Source organism: Ictidomys tridecemlineatus, chromosome 2, assembly GCF_052094955.1.
Source record: "Ictidomys tridecemlineatus isolate mIctTri1 chromosome 2, mIctTri1.hap1, whole genome shotgun sequence".
Taxonomy (NCBI): domain Eukaryota; kingdom Metazoa; phylum Chordata; class Mammalia; order Rodentia; family Sciuridae; genus Ictidomys; species Ictidomys tridecemlineatus.
The window spans coordinates 207,034,245-207,049,571 of NC_135478.1; the positions used below are offsets into that span (position 1 = coordinate 207,034,245).

Sequence of the window (15,327 nt, forward strand, 5' to 3'; positions counted from 1 at the left end):
CACTTAACTGGGCTATGACATGAAGCAAACATTTTAGCAGATGGAGGAAAGCATGAGAGTTTTCCTGATGAAGTTTTCCTGAGGGTGGGATGACTAAAGTATAGAAGCAACAAAGATCGAAGTGCAGTTGGGAAATGGTAAGAGTGCCAGTTTGACTGAATCAAGAAGTATTTATTTCTGGTTTCTTCTTTTTTCCCTTTAGTCATATTTTTAGAAACCACCATACTCCTGTCTTTATGCTTATCCTCTTTGGGCTAACAAGAACAAAATAACCATCAAAGATAAAAGAATGGGTAAAAGGGCTGAAGGCAATACTAATCATTGAAGAAAGTCAGTCCAAGGAATATAACAAGATTGAGAGTGTTTAGAATTGGGGAAAATCAGTGACTTCTTGCCAAAAATTGGGAGTCAGCTCTTTTTACAACCTTTACTGGTTTCTCTTTATTTCTTTTTCATAGGATTTCCTGTCTTTGCCTGGAAAGGAGAGTCAGAAGATGACTTTTGGTGGTGCATTGACAGATGTGTGAATGTGGAGGGCTGGCAGCCAAACATGGTGGGTCAGATTTCTGCTAACCCACTTCTGTGTGTGTTTGATAGGATGATGGTAGGGAGGGCTCTATGACCTGGGAGAGGATTTCCCAACAAGAAGGAAGGAAAATGGCTCTATTTCTATCTGCGATACCTGGGTTCCCAAGAGAATTGAACCTCTTAAAACTTCAGAGACTAGGGGTTGGAGTTGTGGTTCAGCAGTAGAGCGCTTGCCTAGCATGTGCAAGGCCCTGGGTTCAATCCTCAGCACCACCTAAAAATAAAATAAAAGTATTGTGTCCAACTACAACTAAAACAAAATATTTAAAACAAGCAACTTCAGAGACTTAATTGTTGGTACTGATCATTTGGAAGCATTCATTTTTCTCAGTAATATTAAAATTCTGCCCAAGAGCATTGGCTGGTTTAAAAGCAAGGGTAATGCATTTCCATCTCCTGCCACTGCCTACCACTACCCCCACCCCACACCACCAGTAGCAACCACCAAAAACACTAAATAAATGAAAACCCCCAGCCCCTGATGTACTGAGCTTTTTAAAAGAATTAATGTACTGAATTTATAGCATACCCAAAGATCTTCCAAGTTCAAATTTCTTCTCTTTATTCATTTCCTGCCTAAAAAAGATGACCAGGCAAAGTTTGGGATTTTTTTTAAATTTTTTCTTCATTTTTATTTCTGTTTCATTTTTGTAAAAGAACAAATCTTGAAGGCTGATATAGCACATTAGATTCACATACTGGCAAAAAGCTACACTGAGTATGAGGCACCCCGGCTTTGCAAACATTTCTGCATATTAGTGAGAGGAGAAATTAGAGAATCCACTGAAAAAAGAAACCATTGCTTATTGCTAAAGACCACGGAGCAGGCTTCACCTGGTACAGGACAGAGAAACAGTCTTTTCTGAATTCTGTAGTCCAAGTCACATGGCATCAGGTGCTGGTTTGATGAAGCTGGGTTAAAGTTTTTGTATCCCAGAGGGATATAATACAGTGGCTCTAAGATGAGTCACCTCGTTTTAGCAATTTTAACAGTGACAGAAGAGAGTAATGACTGACAGACACTAGAGAAGATATGCCAAGGGGTTTCTCTTGGGAATAAAACTCTAATTTTATAGTCATAAACACAGGGAGGATATGGTATTTAACCCAGAGAGCTTTTATGAAATGTGGAGCCAGCACAAATAGCTGGAAAGTTAATAAAGACAATTATACAAGGACAAAAATAGTTGTCACCCCAGAAAAATTAGGACCCTGTACTTCTTTGGATCTTGTCAAGATCTAATGCTTTTCCTTGCTTTCCAACCTTAGGAAGATTCCCAGATGAACAGAATTTCTATAATAGAATTACATGAGGAAAATTATGAGCTACATTCATTATATAAATGTTAGAGATAGCCTATATCATATACCTTTGTTAAAAGGGAAAAGTAGATGAGAATGGAGGGACTGACCAGAGAGTTTACAATTATTCAGTCCTTTTTGTCTCTGATCTTTTTTGTGGGATTAGAGACTAAACAGAAAATCTCATGGGATTCCATCAGGCAAAAATGGAGAGAGAAACTCAGAAAATCCTTTGGGTTTTTTAGAGCATCAGTTCTGAGGATTTCTGTTTGAAGTATGGAATGAGGATAAGAGTTCTAATGTGAGCCCTATCTCAGTCTCTCCTCTCAAGCAAGATTGAGTAAGTCAGAGAAAATAGATTGGAAGTGAAAAAGACCAGATGGTAGACATGAAGTTGGGGAGTTTGTGTACTTCGGGGTTCAGGATGACATTTTAGTACTTGTGGTAGGGTTGATATGATGGAACTGTAAAATGGGCACGTGCCAGCTCTGGGGATTTTCTAGACAGATAGGCATAACAATTTAGAAAGTTCTGCCAAGCACACTTCTGACAGCCCAGTGAAGGGCTCAAGTGCCGTAGCCTAGTGCCTGATAGTATTCTAAGCTGATCTTTCTTCAGTTTATTTATAATTCAGTAGCTTTCCTCTGCTGATGAAAGCTCCAGTGGGCACAGCATTGTGTTTATCTTTAATCCCAACCTGAAATAGTGATGAGCTGCTCAGAGGCATGCTTGCACACCTACATGCTGCACGGCTTCCTAGTTATTTTTAATTTGGTTTATACAGAGTGTGAGGTTGTGCTAGGCAAAACCCAACAATGCTGCCTGATACATTGGGTGGGAGAGTGCCTCTACTTTGGGAGAAGTAAAGTATTAACAAATGCAGTTTTATAAACCATTGTTCTGAGATGGAGACTAATTATTCATCCTTTAATTTAAGCTAAGCTTTGATTGAATATATTTAGAGTCCCGAATTTAACCTATAGAAATTAGCTACATGAAGTTTAGGCTTTGTGAATATCTTTGTACATTCATGAGCTAATTAGAAAACCACTTAAGATGTCAACCCATAAAAAGAAAGATCCTCATCATATTGCAGGGTATTGTAATATAGTAGATGTGTTATGTGGGAGGGTCATTTGGCTATGAGAATTACAATTGGCCTTTTACCCCCTTGTTGTCTTTTACTTGAGTATCATTACTGGTAGATTATTACATTAGCTCTGGCTTTAAGTTACTTTGTATGACCATATGAGAAATTTAAATGTCCTTAAATAGGTAACTAGAAATTGAGACACAAGACCCAGAGAACCCTTGAGTCTTCAGCAAAATGAATAACATTACTGATGCTTACTGTTGCAGATCTTGGATGATGGAGGGGATCTTACTCACTGGATTTATAAAAAGTACCCCAATATGTTTAAGAAAATCAAGGGCATAGTCGAGGAGAGTGTTACTGGAGTCCATAGGTAAGATTCAACATGAGCAAAGTGGCTTCATACAGCCTAGATATATAATTTTGTAATCACGTACTTGTAGAACATATTATGTTAAAAATTGGATCCTGCTATGAGATCTGAGATTGTACACTTTTTTTGAAAATAACAAATAACAAAATAGTGAAAGGAAAACAAATGAGGTTCTCATGTTTTCTAGTTCATGTGATGCAGTGAGTGCTTGTTCTTTTTTGGACAAATCCATTTACTCAACAAATGTTTTTTGAACTTCTACAGTGAATTGCTCTAGGTTCTAGGGATCTAATAGTGGACGAAACAGACAAAAACTGTACCCTCACAGAGTTTACTTGCTTATGTAAAGAGCAAGGACTTAGAGTTCTGTTCCCAAATGAACATAATTCCCTTAATAAAATTTGAAATCATTTCTGTTTGCAATTATTCACCCACAAAGACCTTATGAAATAAAATTCGTAGGAAGAAAATTCTGAATAAGCCACCATGACTACTTCAGTGTATCATGAACTTTTTGAATATACAAAATCATAAGTTATAACATAAACTTTAGACTCTTAGAAGGTATGAATTTTGAATAAAACAAATAGATCTGATTTTAATGACTAATTTAATATAAAACTCATAGATATGCATATTTATAGGTATGTATATGGACATTATAAATTTGAGGCTATTTGAAAATTAAAATTATTGCCTTAGAATAGTGAGATTATGCATGATTTTTAAGATTGTACTTAAAGTTACTCCTTTTATAATTAAAAAGGAAAATCATGGCTGGGGATTTTGTTCAGTGGTAGAGCACTTGCCTGGCATGTGCAAGGCCCTGGATTCAATCCCCAGCACCACAAAAAAAGCTGGGGTGGGGGGGAGTAAAGTAAAATTAGTATGAAACTTAAAATTTTTACATTTAAGGCCTTAAAGTTAGGTCAAGGATTTTCTTCACATGACTTTTGGATAAGGTCTTTATTCCTAAGCAGTATGTAGCCTCTAAAACACATTCTTCATTTCTCAGTATCCACCTAACAGGATGGAACTTGTCATGTCTCATGCCCTCAAGCCCACCTCCTCAATACATTTTTAGGATTTGATATGAAACCAACAGAAGATTGTAACATCTCATTGTTTTATATTCTTCTTGACTTTTCTTATCCCCAGGCTGTACCAACTGTCCAAAGCTGGGAAGCTCTGTGTCCCAGCCATGAATGTCAATGACTCAGTCACCAAACAGAAATTTGACAACCTGTACTGTTGCCGTGAATCAATTCTTGATGGGTAATGTTTATTATCTTTGAGATGAGCTTGAGTTACTTTCTTTTTGGTTTTGGTTATTTCTAGAAATGATTCATATGGCCCCTCTGGATCTGTCACCACTTCACACCCAATATTTTATAACCCAGAACTACATTGGTATCACTATTATAAGAAAATCCATTTTACTTAAGCAATGGGACTAGCTCGTATCTATTAATAGGCAGAATTCTTACTTTGTGACCCTATCAGACCTGTGAGTCATTAACTAAATTCAGTATAAACAAGCAAATATTTTTAATAATTTAGAAAACAGTTCGTAGTCATCCTATTCTAGGTCCTGTCTCATGCTGTATCATAAAATTCTTAAATTCTAACTGTCATGTAATTTTGTGGCCATTTGGAAACCTGTGGTGAAGAAACAATTTCCAGAGGAATTTCTAGCTTTTTCAGATCTGTAGGTACTGCAAGTCTGACAAAATCCACTCATTTCATACCAAATCCTGTGTTCTTCTAATACTCAGTTTGTTTCTATACTTGTGTTCTAACATTCATTCATTGTTGCTAGGAATATCCCACTTGTCAGTCAGCTTTCTGTTACTGTAACAAATACTTGAGACAATCAACTTATAAAGAGAAAGAATTTATTTTGGTTTGTAGCTTTAGAGGTTTCAGTCCTTAGTCAGTTGACTCTGTTTCTTTTGAGCCTGTGGCAAAGCAGCACGTCATGGCAGGGGAAGTGTGGTGAAGCAAAGCTGTTCACCCTACAGCCAGGACATGGGAAGAGAAGAAGAGGAAAGGGTTGGGGTCCCTCTTTCCCTTTCAAGGACATGCCAGTAACTGGAAGACCTTCCACTAGTCCCCACTTCATAGTTTCCATTACCTCCCAATAGCACCAATCTGAGGACCAAGCCTTTAACAGCTGGGCTTTGGGGTATATTCCAGATCCAAACTATAGTACACCATAATTTCCTAAGTGAAACCATTAAAATGGTTTAGAATATTGCCAAGTCAGATGGTTCCCATCATGTGTATGTTAATGGAAAAGTGAAGAAAGGCTCTATGGAACATATTACTAACCTGCTGGAATCTCGGGGCATTGGAGCTAGAATGAACTCTGTTATCTATTTATTTAGCAATACTGGAGATTGAACCCAAGTTCACTCTACCATTGAGCTCTTCCCCATCCTATTTTATTTTATTTTGAGACAGGGGTCTCACTAAGTTGCTGAGATTGACCTTGAACTTATGATCCTCCTGCCTCAGCCTCCCGAGTAGCTGGAATTATAAGCATGTATCACTGTGATGGCTCTGTTGTTTACTTATTAACTGTAAATAAAAAATAGACTGGTTATTTAATTCTCCTATGTGTATTTCCTCATCTGTGAAATGGTGACAGTAAGACCTACCTCAAAGAGTTATTGTGAGGATTAAATGAGAAGATAAGTTTGCTCAGTGTTAATCTCCCTTGCCCTTCTTTCTAGGACTCTGTACAATAAGTTCTAGGGTTGAGTTAGACTTTAGGGGAAGCTTTTTGCTTTGAATTTTTTTATTTGGGGGCTATCCAATACAAATTCCATCTATTGTTAATTATTACTACTATAGGATCAACAGTATTAGCTGATAGATTGAACAGTTTAGTAGATTTTTAGTCTAGTCTGTTATAGTTCTGCACATAGTTCTATGTAGATAAAAGGGTTGCTGTTGTTGTGAATACTTGAGCCTGATCAAATCAATAGTAATCTGGGTATTTTCCTTAAACCATTTGCTTATCCACACAACTAGCTGTCTTTTTGACTTTTCAACTCCTAAATCTGTGAAACTAAAAGCAGCCTATACTAGGTTCAGTAAAAAATTCATAAAGATACCTGCACCAGTTCATAAAAATGGACAGAATCCTTCCCAATCAGGGTTTACCCTGAAGGTAAGAAATGTTCTTTAAAGTCAGAAATGTATGAAGTGAGAAAGCTAGAAGCAGTGGAACAGGAGTAAAGTTAGTTTCCACAGCAAAGAAACAAGAAAACGTCAACTATTCTCTAGAAACTCTCTGAGTGCTAAGAGCTTGTAGGAACCTGCCAATAGTGAAAAACTTTCCAACTGGGTCAAGAACAGTTGTTCCTCTCAGCATAGCTGAGAGCCAGAGAGATGAAAGGAGAGGCAAACTGTGCTCCAGGGAGGGATGCATGGAAAGGGGAGAACACTCACTCCAGTAGAGTGTCTATATGAGAAAGGTGTTGGTGACTGACCTTCTGTGTTTCTGGGCTGGTTCCCCATGGCAACAAGGGAAGTCCTATAACTAGGATGTAGTGTAAATGCAGCAAGGGCAGCCTTCTGGAGACTGAGGCTTTCCCAGTGCTTCAAAGGTAGTGCTTCAGGTAGGATTTTCAGATCATGTAAGAGCTCCTCTAGAGACCCTAGGGCTAGAAGAATTAAGACAGAAATAGGAACTTGGCATGATTCTAATTCAGCACCAGACAGCTTACTGCACCCAGCCTTCCAAAATCCTTTGGGGGGGGGGGCGGATTGTGACTCAGTGGCAGAGCACTTGCCTCAGCACCACATAAACATAAATGAATTAAATATAGGTATTGTGTCCATCTACAACTTAAAAAATATTTTTTAAAGAAATCCTTTCTTGGAGGTGCTGGGGCTGTAGCTCAGTGGCAGAGCACTTCCCTAGCTCGTGTAAGGCACTGGGTTTGATCCTTAGTACTGCATAAAAATAAATAAAAACAAAGGTAGTATTCCATCTGCAACTAAAAAGAAAATTTTTTAAAAAATCCTTTCTTGGCTGAGGTCTTTTCTGTTCTTTATCATTGAACCTTATGACAGATATGGATTTTAAGATCCCAGGGAAATCATTACCTAACTGGAATCCATCCACAAAAGTGCCTAGCTGTTGTTTGCAGAGTAGTGGTTGATGATATTTCCTTTTCCCCACAGCCCCCTGTAGTCACAGTGAGAGAGTGTCTTCCTTGGGAAGAGAGGAGAAAAGGATGGTGGAGGGTAGTCGAAGCAAAGGAGACCCAGAAATATGATCTTTTGATTCTCCTTGCTGTGCTAGCCATTCCAGAACCACTCCCCTAAGCCACGATTTCTAAGTATAGTAGTAGCCCTGCCAGACTTATCTCTTCACTCAACAAGAATTGCCTCTGCACTTATTGGTATTTGATGATCTTAACTGGGGTGTGTATACTTATTGGTAGAGTTGCCAAATCATTGAAAGAAGGATTACTACTTTGCCTTTGGAACATTTTATTGATTCTATTCAACAGAAGAGGTAAACAGGTAGATAAAAGAGTAAAATGACCTACAAATATTTGTAGAGATTGTCTATTGCAACACAGTCCATTTTTTAGTTGAAAACTTTCTTTTGCCTAGCACAGGATTCCCAGAGAAAGGAGTCTTATTGCATCCCAAGAGGAGCCAGAAATCACTCTGACAAATTCTTTTGAGAAACCCCAGAAACAGAATCAGCTTTGTAGAGAATTACAGACTGAGATAGAACATGTCTGAGAAGGGATCAACTCCATAAAACTCACTGACTACTTCTGTGGTCGGTGTCAACTTGTGTCAAAGCTCTCCTTCACTCTGTTGCTAATTACTCTCCCTGTTGAATTAATGTAGGACCCACTGGCCATTCTGAAACCACTAACTGTATTACTCATGTACCATTGTTATATTATCTGAATCAATAAGCTGAAATAATGTTTTCATGAAACCAGAGCTCCTAAATTAAAATCACTTTAATTTCTTATTTATCTTTCCTCTTATTTAAACATATTATATATTCTAAATATTATATATTAAGTCTATATATATTGCTGTTAATGTTTAAAAGTTACTCTGTAACTGGGCACATATCCATAATCCCAGAGAGTTCCAAGACTGAAGCGGGAGAATTGCAAGTCTCAATAATTTAGTGAGACCCTGTCTCAAAATAAAAAATTAAAAGGACTGGGGATGTAGCTATGTGGTAGAGCACCCCTGGGCTCAATCCCCTATACTGGGGGAAAAAAATTACCACATAACTCTCATCTTCTCTTCCCCACCACTCCCAAGAAAAACATGAATAAAGGGGGGTGGTGTGAATCTCTCATATACGTAGAATTGGTTGGATGGCAAGGAGTGAGAAAATATGTTCTTTAGTCTTTTGGTTATTAGTTTCTGTAGGGTAGAAACCAAGCTTTTCATCAAAATGAAAAATAAACAACAAGAACTACACAAACAGCCGAGTGCAGTGGGGCATGCCTATAATCCCAGCAGCTCCGGAGGCTGAGGCAGGAGGATCACAAGTTCAAAGCCAGCCTCAACAAAAGTGAGGCACTAAGCAACTCAGTGAGACCCTGTCTCTAAGTAAAATACAAAAGTAGGTCTGAGGATGTGGCTCAGTGGTCAAGTGCCCCTGAATTCAATCCCTGGTACTCCCCACCACCACCACCAAAAAAAAAAAAAAAAAAGAAAGAAACCTGATTTAACCTCAGGAGATAATTATTTATTTATTTGTTTGTTTGTTTTAACTTAAATGTTTTTCCCCCTAGACTTAAAAGGACAACAGACATGATGTTTGGTGGAAAGCAAGTGGTAGTCTGTGGCTACGGAGAGGTAAAGTTTAACTTATTATTGATGGGACTGAGGCTGTAGCTCAGTGTTATCACGCCTACCTTACACACATGAGGCATTGGGTTCGATCCTCAGCACCACATAAAAATAAATAAAGATATTATATCCATCTACAACTAAAAAATATTTTTTAAAAAATGTGTTTTGATGACATATTCTAGAACTATTGCCCATACTTATGGACGTAAGAGTATGTTCATTTACCACTTTAGATGGAGAGAAAAAAAATTAGAGGCTTTCTGGTTGAAGTGCAGTCTTTCTTTTTTCCTTTGCGTTTTGCCATTTTTTCTTAGGTTGATTTTTCTGACTTGTTCCAGCACCAATGTTTGTGATGTTCCTTTAGCTTGTGTTTTGATTATAAATCGTGAGTGTGGGTGTTCTGTGCACATGAATGTGCTAAGCAAGGGCCCCCAGAGTTTGTTTATGAACTGCATTTGTTTTTCTTGTTTTAACTCAAGCATGAATCTATTCAACAAAATTCCGTTTGAGGGTGGGAAGGAAGGTACACTTTACCAGAAGCTTTGAGAAACTATTTCTCACCACCTGTTCTTTTATGTGTGCTCTCTCCCCACTTCAGGTTGGGAAGGGGTGCTGTGCTGCTCTGAAAGCCATGGGCTCCATTGTGTACGTTACTGAGATAGACCCCATCTGTGCCCTGCAGGCCTGGTAAGCATGCAAGGGAGACCTGTTTCCTCCTCCACACTAAAGTCTTATAGACCATTTTGGAGATACCTCCAAGAAATGGCCTGCGTAGTACCATCTCTCACCCTGTAGAAGTCCAGATCCTGAGAAAGGCTGCCAAATAGTAAGCTCAGACTTTCAAAGGTCAAGGAGCTACGGTCTGAGAAAAGTTAAGCTTTAGAATTTGAGCCAAAGACCCTTTATTTTCTGCATATGTAGTCTGTGACCCTTTGAAAACGAAATAGTGAGACCAAGGATAGAACATGTGCTTATTAAAATGTGCAAGGCCCAGAGTTCAATTCCCAACACATAGACACACAAACATACACACACCCAAGGGGTGGGAGTTGAGGAAGAAGAAGAAGAAGAAAAGGAGGGAAGGGGGAAAGAAATAGGCTGGTATCAGATGCTTTCTGATGTGATACACTAAAAAAGAACATTTCTATGACATTCTTTCCCAAAATGTATTATTTGAATCTAATTGTTTTAGTCAGCTGTTTTGCTTCTGTGACTAAAAGACTCTACCAGAACAACTGTAGAGAAGGAAAAGTTTATTTAAGGGCTCACGGTTTCAGAATCTTAGTCCATGGAAGGTTAGCTCTATTCCTCAGGGCTCTAGGTGAGGCAGAACATCATGCAGAAGAGTGTGGCAGAGGGAAGCAGCTCGCAAGGTGATCAGGAAGCAGAGAGAGAGAGATTCCACTGGTCAGCTACAAATGTATACCCCCAAGCCAAGCCCCAATTCCCACCTCCTCCAGCCACACCTACCACTTCATTTACCACTTAGTTAATCCCTATCAGGGGATTAATTCACTGATTGGGTTAAGACTTATAATCTAATCATTTCTTCTCTGAACTTTCTTGCATTGTCTCACACATGAGCTTTTGAGGGACACTACATCCAAACCATAACACCAATCATGAGGAAACATCAGACATATCCAAATTAAGGGTAAAAATCTACTAACTCTGAATGAATGGTATATGGGAATTTATTTGCACTCTTCTTTTAATTATTAAGTTTCAAATTATACCCCACTCAGTCTTTACCACTAACTCTCTAGGGTAAGGTTTCAGGATGGTATAAAGCCATTTCCCTGTGTCCAGCCACTCCTCATACATCCTAACCCTAAACCCACAGGTTTCCCCAGCAGACTTGCTGACCCTCTGAGTTAAGGCTCTAACATATGAGGTGAATCATCATTCTTCAAATACTTTCAGTGTTCATTAGAGAAACCTGAATATGATACTGATTGCAGTACAATTCGTATTAGCTTATAGATATGAACTGATACATAAATATTTATTTAGGTAGAAATATTTAGATTTTATCCTGAAGATAGTCAATCTCACTGAAGTATTTTAAGCAAGGAAGTGACAAGTTTCTATTGCATTTAGGGATGTCACTCTGCAAAATGATTTTGAGATGTAAGCCTAGAAGTAATGAGATTTTGGCTGAGGGTTACTGCAGTAATTAAGGAAATAAAAAGACATGAACTTAGGCAAGGCCAGCATGTGGGAGAGAAGGGAACATATAGATTCAAGAGATTTTTTAAGGAATTGAGAAAATAGAATCAACCAAATTTGGGGACAGCTTCAGTTAGGGAGAGGCAATAGGCCAGGATGTTCTAGTTTCTTTGGTTAATTCAGTTTGGTGAACAGTAATACTGCTGATCAAGGTAGAAAATATATAGGAAGAGTAGCTGGGGATAGGAATGTGGAGAAGATAATGAGTTTATTTTCAAACATGGTAAGCTTGAGATTCTTCTGGGATATCTGTGAGGAGCTGTCCAGTAGACAATTTGGTCCTTTGCTATGAAGCTTTGGAGAGAGTTAAGAGATACAAATGTGCAAATTATCTACCTAAAAGTGTTCATTTGCAGCCAAGGTCAGGTTATAAATGAATACTGAAAGAATAAAGAGTCTATGCAGAATCCAATAGAGTACCAGTATTTAAAGGTTGGTAGAGGTTGATAAGAGATGATTAGAAAAGTAGGAGAAAAACCAGGAAGTAAAAGTATCAAGGAGCTCAAAGAGTATAGCGTTTTAAGAATGTAAGTAATGTTTAATGTCACAGAAGAAATCAAGTAGTGAAAGAATCTAAGACATACTTTTATTTTCAGCATGATCATTGATGATCTTGGGAGAGCAGTTTCGGTGGGGGAAGTAGATTCAGTGACTAGGTGGTACTTTCTAGAAACTTGGCTGGGAACTCATGTAACTCATGTAGAATGAAATAAGTTCCAGTGATACAAAGGTAACTTTTATTTCTCTTGTATAAGCTAAGTAAATGGTTTGGATTTTTCACTGATAGAAATAGTTCCAGCTATCTCAGGAAGTGACACTTCAGGTACCAAAGGAACTTGGTAATAACATTTGAGATTCAGTGGCAAAAGGCTGTCCAGCTGTCTGTTTAAGAAATGATCATGCTTTATCTCTACAGTATGGATGGATTTCGACTGGTGAAATTGAATGAGGTCATCCGACAAGTGGACATTGTTATTACCTGTACAGGTATGATTATGACATATTAAATGGAGTAATACTTGGGAACTCTTTCATGGAGTAATTGAAATATGATTGGAAATGTTCTGAAAACCAAACACAAAAGCCAGGATATTAGTCCATAAAACCAGTCAATCTTTTTCATATTTTTCCTGCCTCTTAAGAACTCAGACCAAATGTACATCATTAGATCTTCCCTTTAGGAAAGTTTCTCTATACCCTTTATTTTTTTTATTTATTTTTTTATTTTTATTTTATTTTTTTTTTATTGGTTGTTCAAAACATTACAAAGCTATTGACATATCATGTTTCATACATTAGATTCAAGTTGGTTATGAACTCCCATTTTTACCCCAAATACAGATTGCAGAATCACATCTGTTACATATCCACATTTTTACATAATGCCCTATTAGTATCTGTTGTATTCTGCTCCCTTTCCTATCCTCTACTATCCCCCCTCCCCTCCCCTCCCATCTTGTCTCTCTACCCCGTCTACTGTATTTTACTTCTCTCCTTGTTTATTTACCCATTCCCCTTGCAACCTCTTATGAGTGCTTTAGTATAACAATGAGCGTCTCCCTCCATTACCATGCAATTTCTCTTTTCTCTCCCTTTCCCTCCCACCTATTGTAACTGTTTAATGTTGATCTTTCCTTCCTGCTTATACCCTTTATTACTGTTATATTTCCATCCATCTTTAGCTACCTAGGATACAGCTTAAGATGAGACTCATTTGTAGAGGTTTATTTGGGAAGCCAGATCTTAAATGTATACAGTTGATTTTGTTGTTGTTGTTGCTAGTGATTGAACCCAGCCTTAAGCATGCTAAAAATACACATATTCTACCTTTGAACTGTACCCCTAGTCCCTTAATTATTTGTTTTATCTCCAAAATGAAGTGGCCTTAAGCATGCTAAAAATACACATACTCTACCATTGAACTGTACCCCTAGTCCCTTAATTATTTGTTTTATCTCCAAAATGAAGTATGTCTTTAGTCCCTGGAATTAAGTCAAGGCTAGAGCAAAATTCTTAATAGAGAAAATGAGAGAGGTTATTGTATTAATTCTCAAATGAATAGATTTTGAATTTGAGAGAGGAATATGCAGAGAGAGCTAATTTCTTTAGATTGAGAAGCTTATTTTATTTTTATAAATCATAGAAACACTGGCTTTCTTTTATAATTCTACTTTAAGGGGGGAACTCAGCATATTTAAGAATAAAAGTGTATTTATAGCCTCAGGAAGAGCTGGTGGAAGGGAAAAGGAACTTTAAAAGATTCATCAATTCTGTGAATCTTTTTTTATTTTTAATTGAAATGTAGTTTCCAAACCATATATTTCACTTATTTAAAGAGTACAGTTTGGGCTGGGGGCCCAAGACCCTGGGTTCAATCCGCAGCACCAAAATAAACAAAATATATAATTCAGTATTTTCTAATAAATTCAAATGTTGTACAACCATCACCATAACCTAATTTTTAAAGATATACTTCACAAAGCATAAATTCATCCTTGTGTACAGTTCAGTAGTTTTTAGTAAAGTTGTACAACATTTCTTTTTTTAGTAAGATAGTTGTACTTCTGTGACCAAAATACCCCAAAAGAGGAGGAAAAGTTTATTTGGGGCTCATGGTTTTAGAGGTCTCAGTCCATAGACTGCCAGCCAACTCCATTACAGTTTATCATTTGGTCAGTCCATTCAAACTAGGATGGACAGATTAGATTACCATTCTCATAATCTAATCATTGTATCTCTGGACATTCCTTCCTTAACACAGGAGTTTTTGAGGGACATCTCATATGCAAACCATAACACTACACCTCTGCTCCCTAAAAGTTTATGTCTATCTCACAATGCAAAATGCATTTAGTCCAGCTCCAGGAGTCCCATAGTCTCAACAGTTTTAGCATTGCTTAAAAGTCTAAGTTCAAAGTCTCCTCTGAGACTCAAGGCAAACTCTTGGCTGTGAGCCCCTATAAAATAAAAAGCAAGTTACATATATCCAACATACAGTAACACAGAATAAACATTATGATTCCAAAAGGGAGGAATAGTGGCATAGAAAGAAGGGATGGGGCCAAAGCAAGACCAAAACCCAGCCAGGCAAATAGGTCCTCTGCCCCTTTCTAACTTTTGTATAGCATCTAGAGCACATGGCCCCTTTGGCCTTGCTAGTTGCAGTGTACATAGCTCTCTCTTAGCCCAGCTTTCTCTGCAGCCAGCAGCTTTTCTTGGTGGACAGTCTACATTACTGGCATCTCTTAATTCCTGGGGTCTCCATTCCAGCTTTGACTTCACCTTCATAGCTTCACCCTCTCAAGGGCAGCCTACAGGGACTCCAACTTGCTACACTTCTCCTGGACTCACAGGCCTTCCTTTGAAATCTCAGTGAAAGCCTCCATGATTCCTTAATGTTAACATCCTGTAGAACCAGCTCCACATAGATGATGTCAAAGTCTGCTGCTAGCTTGTGTAATACCCAGGCCCCCTGGAATCAGGGCTGCAGTGGCCTTTGGGTGCTACATGGTTCAGCATGGTAAAACAACTTTCTAGCCCCGCAAGCAGGGTATGCCATGATCTCTTCTCAAAGGAATGTTCTCTTCTGTACCCTGGAACCCCCAGTGAGTGTGGTCTTCCAAATTCCTGAGATGCCCTCAAAGCATCTTTCCTGTTGTTTCATGCAAAGTACTTAACACTTATCTTCAACAAGCATACTTGGTCCCAGTCTTAAAAGCCTTTTCTAGGCAAACTATAAGTTTTTAAAATTATTTAGTTCTGTTTTTTGCTCCTCTTTCTTATGTAAACCTGGCTAACAGCTGCCAGAAATATCCATGCCACTAACTGAATGCTGTCCTGCCTGAAATCTCCTCTATCAAATTAATTAGTCCACCTTTAATTTCATCCT

At 38.1% G+C, this 15,327-nt stretch overlaps 1 protein-coding gene across 6 annotated transcripts in view; it reads left to right on the forward strand.

Annotated features, from left to right (window-relative positions):
• Nucleotides 1-15,327, forward strand: part of Ahcyl2 (adenosylhomocysteinase like 2) — a 186,814-nt gene that overhangs the window by 155,800 nt on the left and 15,687 nt on the right. For all 6 annotated transcript variants that reach the window (XM_021730393.3, XM_013361091.4, XM_021730394.3 and 3 more), the window contains 6 exons: nucleotides 459-553; nucleotides 3,250-3,356; nucleotides 4,515-4,631; nucleotides 9,149-9,212; nucleotides 9,808-9,896; nucleotides 12,355-12,425. In XM_021730393.3, coding sequence (XP_021586068.2) covers nucleotides 459-553; nucleotides 3,250-3,356; nucleotides 4,515-4,631; nucleotides 9,149-9,212; nucleotides 9,808-9,896; nucleotides 12,355-12,425 — 543 coding nt within the window. The remainder of the gene's footprint in view (nucleotides 1-458; nucleotides 554-3,249; nucleotides 3,357-4,514; nucleotides 4,632-9,148; nucleotides 9,213-9,807; nucleotides 9,897-12,354; nucleotides 12,426-15,327) is intronic.